At 39.5% G+C, this 19318-nt stretch overlaps 1 protein-coding gene across 2 annotated transcripts in view; it reads right to left on the bottom strand.

Moving 5' to 3' along the window:
• The window catches only part of LOC5506858 (solute carrier family 12 member 6), a 30810-nt gene that overhangs the window by 6550 nt on the left and 4942 nt on the right, over nt 1–19318 (bottom strand). Inside the window, exons 7-26 of one of the 2 annotated variants that reach the window (XM_048720435.1) lie at nt 18166–18410; nt 17343–17509; nt 14976–15113; nt 14790–14888; nt 14417–14474; nt 13980–14099; nt 12762–12935; nt 11887–11985; nt 11094–11213; nt 10412–10516; nt 6103–6191; nt 5348–5427; nt 4946–5034; nt 4656–4753; nt 4127–4333; nt 3599–3690; nt 2653–2858; nt 2168–2296; nt 1907–2040; nt 1090–1792 (exon numbers count right to left, since the gene is read on the bottom strand). In XM_048720435.1, coding sequence (XP_048576392.1) covers nt 1701–1792; nt 1907–2040; nt 2168–2296; nt 2653–2858; nt 3599–3690; nt 4127–4333; nt 4656–4753; nt 4946–5034; nt 5348–5427; nt 6103–6191; nt 10412–10516; nt 11094–11213; nt 11887–11985; nt 12762–12935; nt 13980–14099; nt 14417–14474; nt 14790–14888; nt 14976–15113; nt 17343–17509; nt 18166–18410 — 2541 coding nt within the window. In that variant the 3' untranslated portion in view covers nt 1090–1700. Of the gene's footprint in view, nt 1–1089; nt 1793–1906; nt 2041–2167; nt 2297–2652; nt 2859–3598; nt 3691–4126; nt 4334–4655; nt 4754–4945; nt 5035–5347; nt 5428–6102; nt 6192–10411; nt 10517–11093; nt 11214–11886; nt 11986–12761; nt 12936–13979; nt 14100–14416; nt 14475–14789; nt 14889–14975; nt 15114–17342; nt 17510–18165; nt 18411–19318 lie in introns of those variants that run through there. The other variant, XM_048720436.1, reaches the window with a different exon arrangement.

Below are 19318 nucleotides of genomic sequence, written 5' to 3'. Positions count from 1 at the left end.
CAACAAAGATGACCAGTGGACAACTAGAGAACAACAATGACCAGTGTACAACCAAGGGAACAACAATGACCAGTGGACAACCAGGGAATAACAATGACCAGTGTACAACCTGGAAACAACAATGACCAGTGTACAACTAGGGAACAACAATGACCAGTGTACAACTAGGGAACAACAATGACCAGTGTACAACCAGGAAACAACAATGACCAGTGTACAACTAGGGAACAGCAATGACCAGTGGACAACCAGGGAATAACAATGACCAGTGTACAACCTGGAAACAACAATGACCAGTGTACAACTAGGAAACAACAATGACCAGTGTACAACTAGGAAACAACAAAGACCAGTGTACAACTAGGAAACAACAAAGATGACAAGTGGACAACTAGGGAACAACAATGACCAGTGTACAACTAGGGAACAACAATGACCAGTGGACAACTAGGGAACAGCAATGACCAGTGTACAACTAGGGAACAGCAATGACCAGTGTACAACTAGGGAACAACAATGACCAGTGTACAACTAGGAAACAACAATGACCAGTGTACAAATAGGAAACAACAAAGACCAGTGTACAACTAGGAAACAACAAAGATGACAAGTGGACAACTAGGGGACAACAATGACCAGTGTACAACTAGGGAACAGCAATGACCAGTGTACAACCAGGGAACAACAATGACCAGTGTACAACTAGGGAACAGCAATGACCAGTGTACAACCAGGAAACAACAAAGATGACCAGTGGACAACTAGGGAACAACAATGACCATTGTACAACTAGAGAACAACAATGACCAGTGTACAACTAGGGAACAGCAATGACCAGTGTACAACCAGGAAACAACAAAGATGACCAGTGGACAACTAGGGAACAACAATGACCAGTGTACAACTAGAGAACAACAATGACCATTGTACAACTAGGGAACAGCAATGACCAGTGTACAACCAGGGAACAACAATGACCAGTGTACAACCAGGAAACAACAAAGATGACCAGTGGACAACTAGGGAACAACAATGACCAGTGTACAACCAGGAAACAACAGTTCACCGGACATAAAAATGGGCGGACAATGCTTTATAAACAACTTTATACTTCGACCAACATGTTAACAAGTAAAAAAAATATATTATAATTATCATCATTTGCAGGATGCAGCGTAATTGCTTGATTCAAAATCCCGGAAATAAACCATAGCCATTTATGTTTATAATAAACATTTGATAGTAAGTATTCAATCTGAATTTTGCCATGAAATCAGTAAATAGTGAATTCACCCCCTATTGTATTACTTTCCACACTTTAACATATGGTATAATCGGGATTAGATAGTAAGTATTCAATCTGAATTCTGCCACGACATCAGTAAATAGTAAACTCGCCCCTCTAGTATTACTTTCCACACTCCAACATATGGTATAATCGGAATTAGATAGTAAGTATTCAATCTGAATTCTGCCACGACATCAGTAAATAGTAAACTCGCCCCTCTAGTATTACTTTCCACACTCCAACATATGGTATAATCGGGATTTTGACCAGAAGCAATAAATAATTTCCTCTTGTTGGCATTAAATATGGCGTTAAAAAAATCCTTAAAATCTGTTAATAACCTAACATCGTGCAAATATGGTGTTGATCCATTCTGACAGAGGCAGATCGTGACTGGATGGCTGCCATGACGTCACGAATAGATAGTGATGACCTCACGTCCGCCTCCTCTGACCATCAGTACTCGGTCCAGGCCCTCAGTCAGCACGTCCAAGAAGTCCATGTCTAATTAAAGGTCAAGGTCGACAAATACCCTGTTCAATCCACAGTCATTAATTAGATCAACTGGGTTCACAGATCTTGTTTACCCCCCCTCCCCCATTACATTGTCAAGGATACAGTTCTGCCACTCATCCATGCTTGTGGGAGGGGCCGGCAGGTTTATTACCACCAGCTGGGCCTCCTTTGACTTCTCCTTGACGATATCGTTGAGTTTTACTGCGGTGTTCATGCGGCGAACGTTCTGCTCTTGCCTGAAGAGAACAGAAAGAATAAACAGTATACGTGAAAATTAACTTTAAACGATACATGCCAAAGGCTTTCTTCCCCCCTACACGCTTTCCCTAGACAACCTTCAACCCTCCCCCTTATACTACTTACGGTTCAGTGAGCGAAGAGGTAGGAGAGGCCTTGCCCTCGCTATCCTTCTCTGCATCTGGCTCTTCAATGATAGTTTCTGGTGCTTCACCTTCAGAGGGTCGACGCACCACTTTACTGCCCCCACTGGAACTAGATATACATGTAATTGTTGGTTCTTATACCGAGTAACATTATTTGCCACCAACTGCCAGCACCATCGTAATCGACATCAGAAACACGATAATAATTATGAGCAATACCAACCCCAATACCATCATCAACACCACAAAAACAATTACTACTTCCACAATAATAATTATCACTACCACCATAATCATAACCACTACCAACATGAACATCCTGGTTACAACCACCATTATAACCATTATCAACACCACGATAATCGATATCATCACAATCACCACCACGAACCGCATCATTATCTAATCGCCAAAATCACTTCCACCACCACCATTATCATAACAACAACAACGACGGTTGCTTACCTGGCATCAAGCATGCTACTTGTCCTACTGCCTTCCGCCGCCTGACTTGCCGAGGAATGAGAACGGGACCGGTAGGAGTTAACCACCACTGCCTGGATCTCTCTCTTGCTCTCCTTCCTGGACAAGTGCATCTGCTTGAGCATCTGGTTCCTCTGCTCCATCACCAGTGTTCGCTCGTACGTGTACTCGGAGATGTCATTATCAACCTATTTTTCATTTAGCACGAATTTAAGATAGATAACGCCGCAATTTCACGCTCCCGCACAATAGCGAGTCAGAAAAATGGCACCTATTTTTAACCGTTATTACAAGTAAGTATCTAAAATACTTTACAATCGAATACCGTTAATAAAAATTTGCAAATAGACCGCGGAGATTGCACATATAATTAGAGCAAGCAAAGCGAACTACCTTTTCGAGGGTCCTCAGAAACAAATTTAACAAACTGTAAAAAGAAAGACGAGACCTTAACGAATGTCGATCAACTACTCCTCCGTTATTGCTTACATATGAAAATATAGCGGTTCATTTGCAAGAAAACAAAATAATTATCCACGAGTCTGTTACTTTATTAATGATATTTGATTGAAAGTTTCTCAGTTACTTGCTTGAATAAGCCGATGGAAATGGAATCTTTGAGTCACTTTGTATTGTGTGGGAGCGTAAAATGTCGGCGATCCACAGTCCCCAATGTACTTGTCTAGGTTCTTTTAAGAAAAACCCCAAGCTGACCACCTAGAACGGCCTCAGTTATGGTGAGCTGTTCTTTTTACCAAATGTTCGGTGAGGTAATGAGCGAATGAAAAAAGACAGATACAATAGAGAATCACACTTATACATACGTATGTATGTATTCTCTTTCGTATTTTTTTGGACTAATACTCTTTGGAATAAAGTTCTCAGTCAATGAAAACCACGTTATCGAAGGGACATTAGAAAGCCTCACCATTTCGATGACTTGGACCTCGGCCTCTATCCTCAAGTGGTACATGAACGTCTCCAAGTCCTTTTTCATCTGGATACTGTTGTCCTCCAACTCTAGGTGTAGTCAAGGAGACAGCAACCGAACAGCTAGCTAAGCAGTGTATTGAACACTTTGAACGCGGCTCTTACCATGTGCTGTATTGACCAAGTTCATAGCAACATAAACCATGTATAGAACAATTCGATGAAAGCTCAAAGGGCATTATATACTATGTAAAATGCTTTGATAGCAATTCAAAGGGCTTCATAAATCATATTTTTAACAATTGGAGAGCAGCTCAAAGTGCTTGATAAATCATGTTTTAAACAATTTGATAGGTAAACCATAAATAGAGCAAACTCTCAATGCAATGCATAAAATTAAGCAGCCGGAGAATTTCTAAGTGGGAGAATTGGACACCGTCCAGTTTAAAGCCCTAATCCAAAGAAATTACTTGTTTGGTAGTAAATATCAGGACAGAAATAGAATCTGCGTTTTCACTTAGGATACGTGCGACGGTGAAGATCCGGAGCTTGCATCTTTTCCAGACTTTGTGCTGCCTGAGCAGGAAGAGAATGAGTATCATCATACCCCCATCGTGTACAATCCACCACACGTCCACCGAGCCCTGCAGGCGCTCATGGTTATCTGGGAACGCGTCGATATGGCGGGGAACCAGCAACGCCTGCTCACCGAGGGAAACCGTCTGAGTGGTCTCTAGGGGAAACCAAAGAGTGTTAGGCATTCCTCAGTATCAAGCTACGTTGGGACGGTAAAAGGAGCGGAACACACGCATTTGGAAAGGCTTATTTCCCGAATCCAAACTTCCTAGTTATAAACATGTCAATGAAAAAGTGTTAATTGCCAAGTTTTTTTTAAACTTTGTCTTGGTTGCCATGGTAAGATCCTTGTCCAAGACAAAAAAAGTCTCCAATGCAGACAACTAGCAGTTAACACCTCTGAAATCTGCACTGCGCCTGGCTGGATTCTCAGGTCGGAAAAGAAACTAGTGTCACTTAGCTATTGTGGCGTGACTTACCAACAAACGACATCCACAGTTCTCTCTCACGCCAGTTCTCTGGGAAGGCAAGCAGCACTGTATTTGGGTCGAGTCCTCCAAGGCCACTTCCTTGAATGCTGTTTGAAAAAAAAAAACAATCATACGAGTAAAGGAAAGGGGGAGGGGTACATTTCTGACCCCATAAAACAAGTTTTATAAGCTTGGGTTATAGAAAACATATAAAAATGTACAGGCAGGGAAAGTTTCTCAAGTAAATTTTACGTAGATATTTTTAATTATTTTGTTATGAGGAGACTAGTTTTACTCACAGGAAAGATATGCCCTGCTTGACATTCTCCGAGGTGACAATCTTCATGAATCCCTTCACTTTCTCCTCTTTCATGCACACTTTCAAGTTCTATAGAAAGAAAAAGACAGAAGTTATCCTGCTATCCTGCTGCAGTTGATTCCCAGGACTTGAAATCCCGGGTTTGCCTTGGCTCGATCCTTTTAGAAAAGCTAGATCCGCCCCATTATTTGTGGTCCATTATCCTAAGTCATAAAAAAACCACGTTTCTTCTTTGGTCGTCAATCGTGAATGGTTATTTGGAAGTTTACTATTTACAAAATGTAAACAATGTATTAACAATGAGTAAAAAGTGATGGTCGGCAACCTTTTCAGAATTCTGAGGAATAGTTGTTAGAAGTTTGTGGGGAATCCCGCATCATACCTCCTTTGCGCTTGTGATGTCGGTCACCAAGTTCTGGTACTCTCCTTCAAGGACTGAACCAACAATAGACAGACCTTTTCCTGCGAGAGGTGAACACCGATCATACAGCTTAAAATTTGCAGTTTACTTATTGACACGTTGTAGTAATAGAAGATGCTAACAGTTGGCCAACCTAGAGTGGTATACATCTACTTAAATAACCCTTGTTAGCCACACATTTGTTATTGTTTTCATATAACATTGGAGGCTTATGTGCTTAAATCTTGAAATAACCAACTATAACAAAGTTTAATACTTTACCAAATGCAATCGAAAATATCGCATTGGCTTTCCCAAGTCAGCCGATGACAAATTGGTGGCTGACCGAGGCTGTTAGGCCGCATAAATTTCTTGTTATTTCCGGCTGCTTAAATACCGGTGTATCGATTTCTCTAAAATAATTGATAGCAAGAATAACAACCACAAAAAATACGCATTGTGTGGTATGTGGCGTTCAGGGTACTGTACTCCAATCATAGCTCTAGTGTGTCAGCCAAACCTCTTGTCTGGCAAACCTTTTGGTCTTAAAAGGTTTCTTGTGGCTGTCATGGTTAGCGTGTGTTTATAGAAGAAGCGGCCACAATGTAATTTCACACAATTTCCTAATGTCAACTTGTGGAAGGTTGCAGTTAAGATGGTTTCTTTATTGAAAGCTTGCAGATGTAGGGAGGGGGTGAATGGCTAATAGTGACTATAATCTATAGGCATTCACTTACCATGCTTTAGTTGGCTGGCCAGACTGAGCAGACGTCGGGACTGAGGTTGTAGACTCTCATCTAACTTGCACAGGATTAGAATCTGTGGCCTAAAACACAGGAAAAATAAATGCATTTGTGTCCGAGCAAGATAATATACAAAGGTTGGAACTAGACAACCGAGCATTTCTTAAAAGTCAAGCTACTCAATTTTGGTTGTGGCATGTACTGTAAAATCACATTAACAAAAGAAAATGAGCATCAAAAAGCATCATCATCATCAACAGTAACAGCATCATCAGGGGGTTGCATCATGATGTGTTCAAGGTGCCACTTTCACATCCTTCTCAGGGTGCTACTCCACTACAAGAACATGCTCATATGGTCGACACAAGGCAACTTCTTAAGCCAATTTCCTTAATACATTAGCAGATACTGAATTAATTTTAGAAGAAATGTGTGGGGTCCAAAAATACGAAATCACCACCTGTTATGATTTATATATTGGTGCCCCTTCACCCATAGGGATGGTAGCCTCTAATGAAATCCGTCTCTGCTGTTCTACCCTATTATTATCATACCCAACGTCAACATCACCATTATCATTGGCATCATGTCAGTGCAGTGCACAGTCATCATCATCATCAACATCCTCTTCACTGACATCATCATCAACATCCTCTTTACTGACACCATCATCAACATCCTCTTCACTGACACCATCATCAACATCCTCTTCATTGACACCATCATCAACATCCTTATCATTGACACCATCATCAACATCCTCTTCATTGACATCATCATCAACATCCTCTTCATTGACATCATCATCAACATCCTCTTCACTAACATCATCATCAACATCCTCTTCATTGACACCATCATCAACATCCTCTTCATTGACATCATCATCAACATCATCTTCACTGACATCATCATCAACATCCTCTTTATTGACACCATCATCAACATCCTCTTCACTGACACCATCATCAACATCCTCTTCATGACACCATCATCAACATCCTCTTCACTGACATCATCATCAACATCCTCTTCATTGACATCATCATCAACATCCTCTTCATTGACATCATCATCAACATCCTCTTCATTGACATCATCCTCAACATCCTCTTCATTGACATCATCATCGACATCCTCTTCATTGACATCATCATCAACATCCTCTTCATTGGCATCATCATCAACATCCTCTTCATTGACACCATCACCAACATCCTCTTTATTGACACCATCATCAACATCCTCTTCATTGACATCATCATCAACATCCTCTTCATTGACATCATCATCAACATCCTCTTCAATGACACCATCATCAACATCCCCTTTATTGACATCATCATCAACATCCTCTTCATTGACATCATCATCAACATCCTCTTCACTGACACCATCATCAACATCCTCTTCACTGACACCATCATCAACATCCTCTTCACTGACACCATCATCAACATCCTCTTCATGACACCATCATCAACATCCTCTTCACTGACACCATCATCAACATCCTCTTCATTGACATCATCATCAACATCCTCTTCATTGACATCATCATCAACATCCCCTTTATTGACATCATCATCAACATCCCCTTTATTGACATCATCATCAACATCCTCTTCACTGACACCATCATCAACATCCTCTTCACTGACACCATCATCAACATCCTCTTCATTGACATCATCATCAACATCCTCTTCATTGACATCATCATCAACATCCTCTTCATTGACACCATCATCAACATCCTCTTCACTGACACCATCATCAACATCCTCTTCACTGACACCATCATCAACATCCTCTTCATGACACCATCATCAACATCCTCTTCACTGACACCATCATTAACATCCTCTTCATTGACATCATCATCAACATCCTCTTCATTGACATCATCACCAACATCCTCTTCATTGACATCATCATCAACATCCTCTTCATTGACATCATCATCAACATCCTCTTCATTGACACCATCATCAACATCCCGTTTATTGACATCATCATCAACATCCTCTTTATTGACACCATCATCAACATCCTCTTCACTGACACCATCATCAACATCCCCTTCATTGACACCATCATCAACATCCTCTTTATTGACACCATCATCAACATCCCCTTTATTGACACCATCATCAACATCCCCTTTATTGACCATCATCAACATCCCCTTTATTGACCATCATCAACATCCTCTTCATTGACATCATCATCAACATCCTCTTCATTGACATCATCATCAACATCCTCTTCACTGACACCATCATCAACATCCTCTTCATTGACATCATCATCAACATCCTCTTCATTGACATCATCATCATCAACATCCTCTTCACTGACACCATCATCAACATCCTCTTCATTGACATCATCATCAACATCCTCTTCATTGACACCATCATCAACATCCTCTTTATTGACATCATCATCAACATCCTCTTTATTGACACCATCATCAACATCCTCTTCACTGACACCATCATCAACATCCTCTTCATTGACACCATCATCAGCATCCTCTTTATTGACACCATCATCAACATCCCCTTTATTGACACCATCATCAACATCCCCTTTATTGACCATCATCAACATCCCCTTTATTGACCATCATCAACATCCTCTTCATTGACATCATCATCAACATCCTCTTCATTGACACCATCATCAACATCCTCTTCACTGACACCATCATCAACATCCTCTTCATGACACCATCATCAACATCACCTTTATTGACCATCATCAACATCCCCTTTATTGACCATCATCAACATCCCCTTTATTGACCATCATCAACATCCTCTTCATGACACCATCATCAACATCACCTTTATTGACCATCATCAACATCCCCTTTATTGACCATCATCAACATCCCCTTTATTGACCATCATCAACATCCTCTTCATGACACCATCATCAACATCACCTTTATTGACCATCATCAACATCCCCTTTATTGACCATAATCAACATCCATTTTATTGACCATCATCAACATCCTCTTCATTGACACCATCATCAACATCCTCTTCATGACACCATCATCAACATCACCTTTATTGACCATCATCAACATCCCCTTTATTGACCATCATCAACATCCCCTTTATTGACCATCATCAACATCCTCTTCATGACACCATCATCAACATCACCTTTATTGACCATCATCAACATCCCCTTTATTGACCATCATCAACATCCCCTTTATTGACCATCATCAACATCCTCTTCATTGACACCATCATCAACATCCTCTTCATTGACACCATCATCAACATCCCCTTTATTGATCATCATCAACATCCATTTTATTGATCATCATCAACATCCTCTTCATTGACACCATCATCAACATCCCATTTATTGACCATCATCAACATCCTCTTCATTGACGCCATCATCAACATCCCCTTTATTGACCATCATCAACATCCCTTTTATTGACCATCATCAACATCCCCTTTATTGACACCATCATCAACATCCTCTTCACTGACACCATCATCAACATCCCCTTCATTGACACCATCATCAACATCCCCTTTATTGACACCATCATCAACATCCCCTTTATTGACCATCATCAACATCCCCTTTATTGACCATCATCAACATCCCCTTTATTGACCATCATCAACATCCTCTTCATGACACCATCATCAACATCACCTTTATTGACCATCATCAACATCCCCTTTATTGACCATCATCAACATCCCCTTTATTGACCATCATCAACATCCTCTTCATTGACACCATCATCAACATCCTCTTCATTGACACCATCATCAACATCCCCTTTATTGATCATCATCAACATCCATTTTATTGATCATCATCAACATCCTCTTCATTGACACCATCATCAACATCCCATTTATTGACCATCATCAACATCCTCTTCATTGACGCCATCATCAACATCCCCTTTATTGACCATCATCAACATCCCTTTTATTGACCATCATCAACATCCCCTTTATTGACCATCATCAACATCCCCTTTATTGACCATCATCAACATCCCCTTTATTGACTATCATCAACATCCCCTTTATTGACCATCATCAACATCCCCTTTGTTGACTATCATCAACATTTCCTTTATTGACCATCATCAACATCCCCTTTATTGACCGTCATCAACATCCCCTTTATTGACCATCATCATCTTCTTCATTGACACCATCATCATCTATATCATGATGATCATCTGTGTGATCATCCTCTCTATAATGACCACCACCATCACCATCAGAAGCAGCATTATTACCTCCAGTTCTTGGTATGAGGAGGACCCTCTTCAAGTCGTAGCAGACTAAAGCGTGCAGCGCTAAGTGCTAAACCGCGGATTCCATCTCCCCATTCCTTCTTAGCCCTAAAAAAGGAAGAACCTACAGGTGACTGATTGTCCAAAACATCAGGCGAGCATCAACAGGACAACCACACAAAACCTGGTTGTTGTTGACTTGAAGAAGAAAGGATGTAAGTGGCATCCGTGCCACACATGTATAAAGGTGGAACTATTCACATCCACCACAATTTACATGAACCACACTGTACATGCACCAATTGGTCTTACAAGCACCGATCTGGCTGCATTTCCATTAGAGCAACTACAAGCTTGCGATTTGTTGTGCTTGTGTAAAAAACATGCAATAAGAAGCTATTGGTGGGTACCGCTTGCTTGCAATTTGTGTCTTGAGATATGAGAGTTAACTGGCGCCCTAAGACACCAGTAAAGAGGTAACGATTAGTGGTCTTAGTGATTGCTATCTATCTATTGCTATCTATTTACTCAATCTGTGATTTGTTCCACCCTGTTTGTGAAAAAATGTGCTTGACACTAAAAATCTGTAGAAACGTGTTTTTTTTAAGAAATAAAGCAGCACTGAATGGATGAATTCAATTGGTGTACATGCAAGTAATCCTTAAAAGTCTATTGAGACACTTACCCTTGGAACTCAATGTATTTGTAGACTGCGGCAGCGATGATCATGGCAACTAGTGCATAATACCAGCTTGAGATGAACATCAGGGCAAGGCATAAACACACACCAAGAAAAGATGTGAACCTAGTAAGACGAAATGAAAATATATTGCCATTTATTATAGCTTTATTATAGATAAGACAATTTAACTATTACAATATTTACTGAATAAGGTTGAAATGCAATGTGCAATGCACAGTCAGTAATCATACAGGTCTTAAGGTAGTAAGGGAGCTTATCAGCTTAAACTTATCTACTGTATCTGCTGGGTGGTAGAAACCCATGTAGAGATTTGAAAATTCCCCTCAATTCTAGAACATGCACATTTTTTATATGGTTGTAATTATTTTGCATTTTCCCATTTTATGTAATTATATGATGTAAACAAGCTTGTAACTTTTCACCTTCTTCACTAACTTTGCCCTGAAGAAGTTTCAATAAAGATGAAATTTTAACTAACCCGTTTTTGATGGACAGACAGAAATAAATAGGATTACTTTGATAAGATTATGATTACTTTTGAAACAATCAAATTTAGAGTTGTGCATAGCATGGCTGCCCGCCTGCTACACAGGCAGGTACCGTAACCTGATTTCAAGCAGAGGCATTTATTTTACCACACTTGATGGATCATTTTATCATTTGGAATCCTGTCTTTTAATGCAAAATGATCAAATTTTCAATTGATTGGTTGGTCCGAGCCCCCAAAACCCATGGCGTGCACCATACTGTATTTCCTTCACCACAATGGTCTTACCAGTGGTAGTATTTGAAGCGTGGTCGCCAGTTTGGAGTCCTCAGGAGGGATTGTACTGCACATGCAAGGTTAACAAACCCATAGCACATAAGGAAAAACCTGCAATGTTAACAAACCCATAGCACATGAGAAAAAACCTGAAAGGTTGACAAACCCATAGCACATGAGGAAAAACCTGAAAGGTTAACAAACCCATAGCACATAAGGAGAAACCTGAAAGGTTAACAAACCCATAGCACATGAGGAAAAACCTGAAAGGTTAACAAACCCATAGCACATGAGGAAAAACCTGCAAGGTTAACAAACCCATAGCACATGAGAAAAAACCTGCAAGGTTAACAAACCCATAGCACAAGGAAAAACCTGGAACACAGAAGTCCTTTAAGAGCATGTAATACCACAAAATCTAATAATACTTTGCTCCAACAAAAGGCTACCATGATTTCAGCTACCATAATGGCTTGAATGAGTACTGTGGTTTCTATTCAGGGGATACAATAATTTCACAATCTGTTTTATCTCTACATAAGAGTTCACTTTTTAACAACATACAAGGGGTAAATATCCCAGAACCATAACAAAACAAGTTTTCAACAACAAATTGCTGTGGCAGGGCAGTAAACTGTCATCTATCAATTACAGTACTTTCATTCTAGCATATGTACAATCCTCATCATCATCAAAGTTTATTTATGTTCAACACATTTTGGCAAAGGCAGCACTTTTTTGTGTGAAAAGCTGCGATAATGCTAGTTACAATGCAGCAATAACTAAAATCAACTATATACTGTATGTGGTGAAAATTTTTTTTATGTTTCCACAACACCCACAAACCACCTAGTTTCTCTACATTTTGTCTGAATCTATGAACTCACATGGTGATTATTGGGGCGACGCTGTCCAGGTTAGCGATAAGAATCCCAATCTCTGATATAGCAGCAGTTAGCAGGAGTGCACGGGTCGGCTCCCCAGACTTGGACCCAACAGCAAAGAAGTTCAAGAATGGAATTATGTTGTCTCTGGCTATAGCTTGCAGCAGACGTGGGGCACTACAAATCGAGCAATATCATTCAACATTTTTCTCTCCTTTTGGGGATATATATCAGGTACTATGGGCAATATTGCACAAAAATGGTGGCAAGCTAGGCTATTTCCAGTAGAGAAGTTCAAGAATGGAATTATGTTGTCTCTGGCTATACATAGATAGATTGCAGCAGACATGGGGCACTAAAAATTGAACAATATCGTTCAACACTTTTCTCTTGTTTTGGGGGTATATATCAGGTACTATGGGCAATATTCAAAACTGGTGGCAAGCTAGGCTACTTTCAGTAGAGAAGTTCAAGAATGGAATTATGTTGTCTCTGGCTATAGCTTGCAGCAGACTTGGGGCACTACGAATCGAACAATATCATTCAACAATTTGTCTTTCCTTTTGGGGGTATATATCAGGTACTATGGGCAATATTCAAAAATGGTGGCAAGCTAGGCTACTTCCCGTAGAGAGGTCTAAGAATGGAATTATGTTGTCTTTGGCTATAGCTTGCGGCAGACATGGTGCACTACAAATGCAACACTTGTCAACATTTGTCTCTCCTTTTTGGGGTATATATCAGGTGCTATGGGCAAGATTGCACAAAATTGGTGGCAAGCTTTAGCTGCGTAGCCAGGATTTTTAACAGGAGGGGACCCAAAAGGCCATTTCTAGGCATTTTCTCCTGTGTTTTAGATAATGTCTCATACATTTACTGTATTTTTGGCTGCTAAAAGGGGGGGCCTGGGCCCCCTTGGCCACCCCCTGGCTACGCCCCTGTTCTTCCAGTAGAGATGACCACCTTCACCATCTAAAGAGGCCAAGTCTATGCTATCCAAGCTACACATACTGTATGACCTGGATTGTGAATGTGGTGAAAGGGTTGTATCACTATACATAGTTTACACATTTACTCCTCTAGCTTGTTTTGTTAGTAATTGTGAATTCTTCTAAAAATGAATACCTGTTTCAAGGTATCTGTCGACAAAAGAGTTTACTATTGTATATTTTACGGTAGATTGTGTGTCTGATTGGATGTGAATAATGCCTTGGTGTATACCCTGTTAGACTTTGCATGCCAGCACCAATCGTGGACAGCAGGGAACCAATCAAGATCACCCATTTGGTAGGCCATGCTATATTTGCTACCACCAGCACACCCCCTATACTGCGTCCAAATCTGCAATGTTCCGAACGCAGTTGATTAAAAAATAAAGAATATATAATGCTAAACACAATTCATCTACATATAAAGCATTCATTAAAAAAAAATTTTTTTTGATTTTTTAAAATAAATAAAACCAATTATTTTCTGTTAAAAAATCAGAGGAAGCTACAGAAATTGATCTTAAATTCTAAAAAAGACTCTTCTGGTTCAAAAATTGGGTGGCAATTGAAAGAAATGCCGCTAGACTTTTTTCCAGGATTTGTCACATACTTCATTGATTCTGTCTGTGAAGCTATGTGTGTAAAAGAAGAGGGGTATATTCAACTTACTTATCCCTCAACAGCTCTCCTTGGATGGTTGCTCCAAACAGTAAAACTGAGGTCAGGTCTAATTGTCATCAGTCAAGGTCAAGCACTGGACTTTTATTCTTGATCTATAATCATTTTGTGCTGTGTTTGCACTTTCATCATGTTGAAAACAACATGAATAGTCAAAGTTTGACTTTACAACAGTGGCATTTTGAAATAGACCCATTTAAGTAAAAAAGAAATTATGGAGAGTATTACATAGGTTTCTTGAGTGCTATGGGATGTTGTCAATTGGAATTTGATTGGTCAATGTGTCCTCACTGCAAGGCCCTCTTGTTCGTCCTGTATGAACACACCTACATATTGAACAAGATATGAGTTGTTAAAAGGATACAAACAAATGAAGTAGTTGCTATAGCAGCAATTGTTCCTTTGGGGATGGAGTTCTGCGCATCTTTGAGGTCACCAGATCTGTTAGAACCAGCCATGATACCTAACAGAAAAAAACATTCAGTAATGACAAAATGGGGCACAGTTGTATCAAGAAAATATATTTTCAAAATAAGAGGATACAGTGTACCTGTGACAGAAGGAAAGAATATAGCAAGCAAGATGAAGAATGAGGTTGTTGTGTCGGATCTGATCTCCCCTTCATTAGAACCAGCTGCCACGCCCATCTTTATCTCGTTCTTCTTCAAATAGTGGCTCTTGGCATTTTCTTGAAAAAAAAAAACACAGCAATCCAGCTAACAGTATTAGCTCTGCTTATCATAAAAATAAATCAAACGAAGTACCACTGCAAGCTACAAAAACAAGTCCCTCTCCCACACACACCAATGGCCACCAATACAAATTAGTATTCACAATAGCAGTTGGTAGGGCACTGGGGGCACATGCCCCCCAATATTTAAAAAATATATAAGGAAATGACAAGTAGGGGCGTGGCCTCACCACAAAATATTTTCTAAATGTTTCTGTATTGTTTCTCCCTAATATTTCAAGGTCTGCTACGGCACTGCCCTAATATTTTCCTAATGTTTCTGTGTTTCTGCAGACAAGGCGGAAAAACATGACACAACGCTTCAAATAAGCCCACTTCACATCTCATAAGGCAAAAAAACATGACATAACGCTTCAAATAAGCCCACTTCACATCTCATAAGGCAAAAAAACATGACATAACGCTTCAAATAAGCCCACTTCACATCTCATAAGGCAAAAAAACATGACATGACACTTCAAATAAGCCCACTTCACATCTCATAAGGCAAAAAAACATGACATGACGCTTCAAATAAGCCCACTTCACATCTCATAAGGCAAAAAAACATGACATGACGCTTCAAATAAGCCCATTTCACATCTCATAAGGCAAAAAACATGACATAACGCTTCAAATAAGCCCACTTCACATCTCATAAGGCAGAAAAACATAACATAACGCTTCAAATAAGCCCAGTTCACACCCCATAAGGCAAAAAACATAACATAGCGCTTCAAATAAGCCCACTTCACATCTCATAAGGCAAAAAACATAACATAACGCTTCAAATAAGCCCACTTCACATCTCATAAGGCAAAAAACATAACATAATGCTTCAAATAAGCCCATTTCACATCTCATAAGGCAAAAAACATGACATGACGCTTCAAATAAGCCCATTTCACATCTCATAAGGCAAAAAGACATGACATGACGCTTCAAATAAGCCCATTTCACATCTCATAAGGCAAAAAAACATGACATGACACTTCAAATAAGCCCATTTCACATCTCATAAGGCAAAAAAAACATGACACGACGCTTCAAATAAGCCCATTTCACATCTCATAAGGCAAAAAAAAAACATGACATGACGCTTCAAATAAGCCCATTTCACATCTCATAAGGCAAAAAAAGCATGACATGACGCTTCAAATAAGCGCATTTCACATCTCATAAGGCAAAAAACATGACATAACGCTTTAAATAAGCCCATTTCACATCTCATAAGGCAAAAATCATAACATAACGCTTCAAATAAGCCCATTTAACATCTCATAAGGCAAAAAACATGACATGACGCTTCAAATAAACCCATTTCACATCTCATAAGGCAAAAAAAACATGACACGACGCTTCAAATAAGCCCACTTCACATCTCATAAGGCAAAAAACATAACATAATGCTTCAAATAAGCCCATTTCACATCTCATAAGGCAAAAAACATGACATGACGCTTCAAATAAGCCCATTTCACATCTCATAAGGCAAAAAGACATGACATGACGCTTCAAATAAGCCCATTTCACATCTCATAAGGCAAAAAAACATGACATGACACTTCAAATAAGCCCATTTCACATCTCATAAGGCAAAAAAAACATGACACGACGCTTCAAATAAGCCCATTTCACATCTCATAAGGCAAAAAAAAAAACATGACATGACGCTTCAAATAAGCCCATTTCACATCTCATAAGGCAAAAAAAGCATGACATGACGCTTCAAATAAGCGCATTTCACATCTCATAAGGCAAAAAACATGACATAACGCTTTAAATAAGCCCATTTCACATCTCATAAGGCAAAAATCATAACATAACGCTTCAAATAAGCCCATTTAACATCTCATAAGGCTGAGAATTTCTCTAGTACTAAGTACAGTAGCAAGTAATAGAAAACACTCAAGCAGTTCTTTGGGTCACTGGTTGGTTAGTGAGGCTCATGTCAATCAAATAGTTTCTTGCATCATCATTGGTTATATTTTAATTGGTGTTTACTTCGCAAAACTGTCAAATGTAGTGTGCGATGCCTTGTAACCCACATTCAAACATAAGTTACAAAATAAAGAGGCTAATGGTATAGTAGGTCAAAAAACCTACCTCCTTAAACATGTTTTATGGATTTGCCTCATGAAGGGGGGAAACAACTAATGTTCACACTCACTGAATATTTTATCCTACCTGTAAACACACCACTTGTGATTCCTGGGACCCCCTTCACATATCTCAGCCTGGTTGAGTTCCAGAATAAAGGGTCGGATCCATAGGCTGTCCTAAGCATTGAATCATTGTAGGAGCAAGTCTCATAGCTTGATTTGGCAAGAATCGCATCGCCAAGAATGCAGACTCTGTGAAAATAAGGCAAAGGTTGCAAGCTACATCATACCCTGGGTACCAGAGGTTTCGAGCTTTGTGGCGACAATGATCTGAGCGAAATGTTGGAGCCTCTGGTAATCACAGTTGCTACAACCCTTTTTAGAGAATGTGGGTCAGTCATCTCTTTGATATTTTTTTCATTGTTTACGTGTACTTTAAAGTTGCTGTGTGTTACCTTGGCCACCAATACATTATTTCAGTAAGTATATTTCAGTATAAGTCTTAAGAAAGTTGGCCAATTAGAGAGACCAAATTGAAATCTTGAGTGCTGATTTGTAAAAATTGATCTAAATTTTTTCAATAAAAAAAATCAATTTTTTTTCTTGAAAGCTAAAGACCTTACAGCGCAACCAGTAAAACAGTGAACACCTAAAATATGTGTGGAATGTTTATTGTCCTTTGACCAATCAGACGCGAGAATTCAGACACTGAGACTTGTTGAGGCATGTTTCTAATTGACTGTTTGAATATCTCACGAGTGATTGGTCGGAACAAACATTCCATACATATTTCCCGTGTTCACGTTTTTTCTAGTCACGCTGTAAACTACATTACAACCTTGCATCTTTGTGAAATTGCAAACTGTTGCATAATGGTCATTCATATGAATCCTGTTTCCTGGACTTACTTTGGCAAGTCTCTGACTTGAGCTGAGAAAAACCCAGCGTAGATAGCCACTATCGAAATGACAACGCATGCCAGGAACAATGAAGCACACTTGTTGACATACTTGACACCAACAAATACAATCAGCACCAGAAGCAACAGCAGAACTGATCCGTAGATACGCATGTTGTTCAACATTGCCGGGGATGAGGAACCACCCCCTGCATTGCCATCCGCAAAAAGAAACATAGAGGGTGCGATGTAGGTCTGGAAACACAAGTGACAAAAGATTATAATACCAGAAACATAGAGGGCGCGATGTAGGTCTGGAAACACAAGTGACAAAAGATTATAACACCAGAAACATAGAGGGCGCGATGTAGGTCTGGAAACACAAGTGACAAAAGGAACTACTGTATGCTTTTAACAAAATGTAACATGGGTAAGATTATAACACCAGAAACATAGAGGGCGCGATGTAGGTCTGGAAACACAAGTGACAAAAGGAACTACTGTATTCTTTTAACAAAATGTAACAAGGGTAAGATTATAACACCAGAAACATAGAGGGTGCAATGTAGGTCTGGAAACACAAGTGAAAAAAGATTATAACACCAGAAACATAGAGGGCGCGATGTAGGTCTGGAAACACAAGTGACAAAAGGAACTACTGTATGCTTTTAACAAAATGTAACAAGGGTAAGATTATAACAACAGAAACATAGAGGGCGCAATGTAGGTCTGGAAACACAAGTGACAAAAGGAACTACTGTATGCTTTTAACAAAATGTAACAAGGGTAAGATTATAACACCAGAAACATAGAGGGCGCTATGTAGGTCTGGAAACACAAGTGACAAAAGGAACTACTGTATGCTTTTAACAAAATGTAACAAGGGTAAGATTATAACAACAGAAACATAGAGGGCGCAATGTAGGTCTGGAAACACAAGTGACAAAAGGAACTACTGTATGCTTTTAACAAAATGTAACAAGGGTAAGATTATAACACCAGAAACATACAGGGCGCGATGTAGGTCTGGAAACACAAGTGACAAAAGGAACTACTGTATGCTTTTAACAAAATGTAACAAGGGTAAGATTATAACACCAGAAACATAGAGGGCACAATGTAGGTCTGGAAACACAAGTGACAAAAGGAATTGCTGTATGCTT

This window comes from Nematostella vectensis, chromosome 13, assembly GCF_932526225.1.
Source record: "Nematostella vectensis chromosome 13, jaNemVect1.1, whole genome shotgun sequence".
In the NCBI taxonomy this organism is placed as follows: Eukaryota; Metazoa; Cnidaria; class Anthozoa; order Actiniaria; family Edwardsiidae; genus Nematostella; species Nematostella vectensis.
This window is presented reverse-complemented; position numbering and strand designations above follow the sequence as displayed.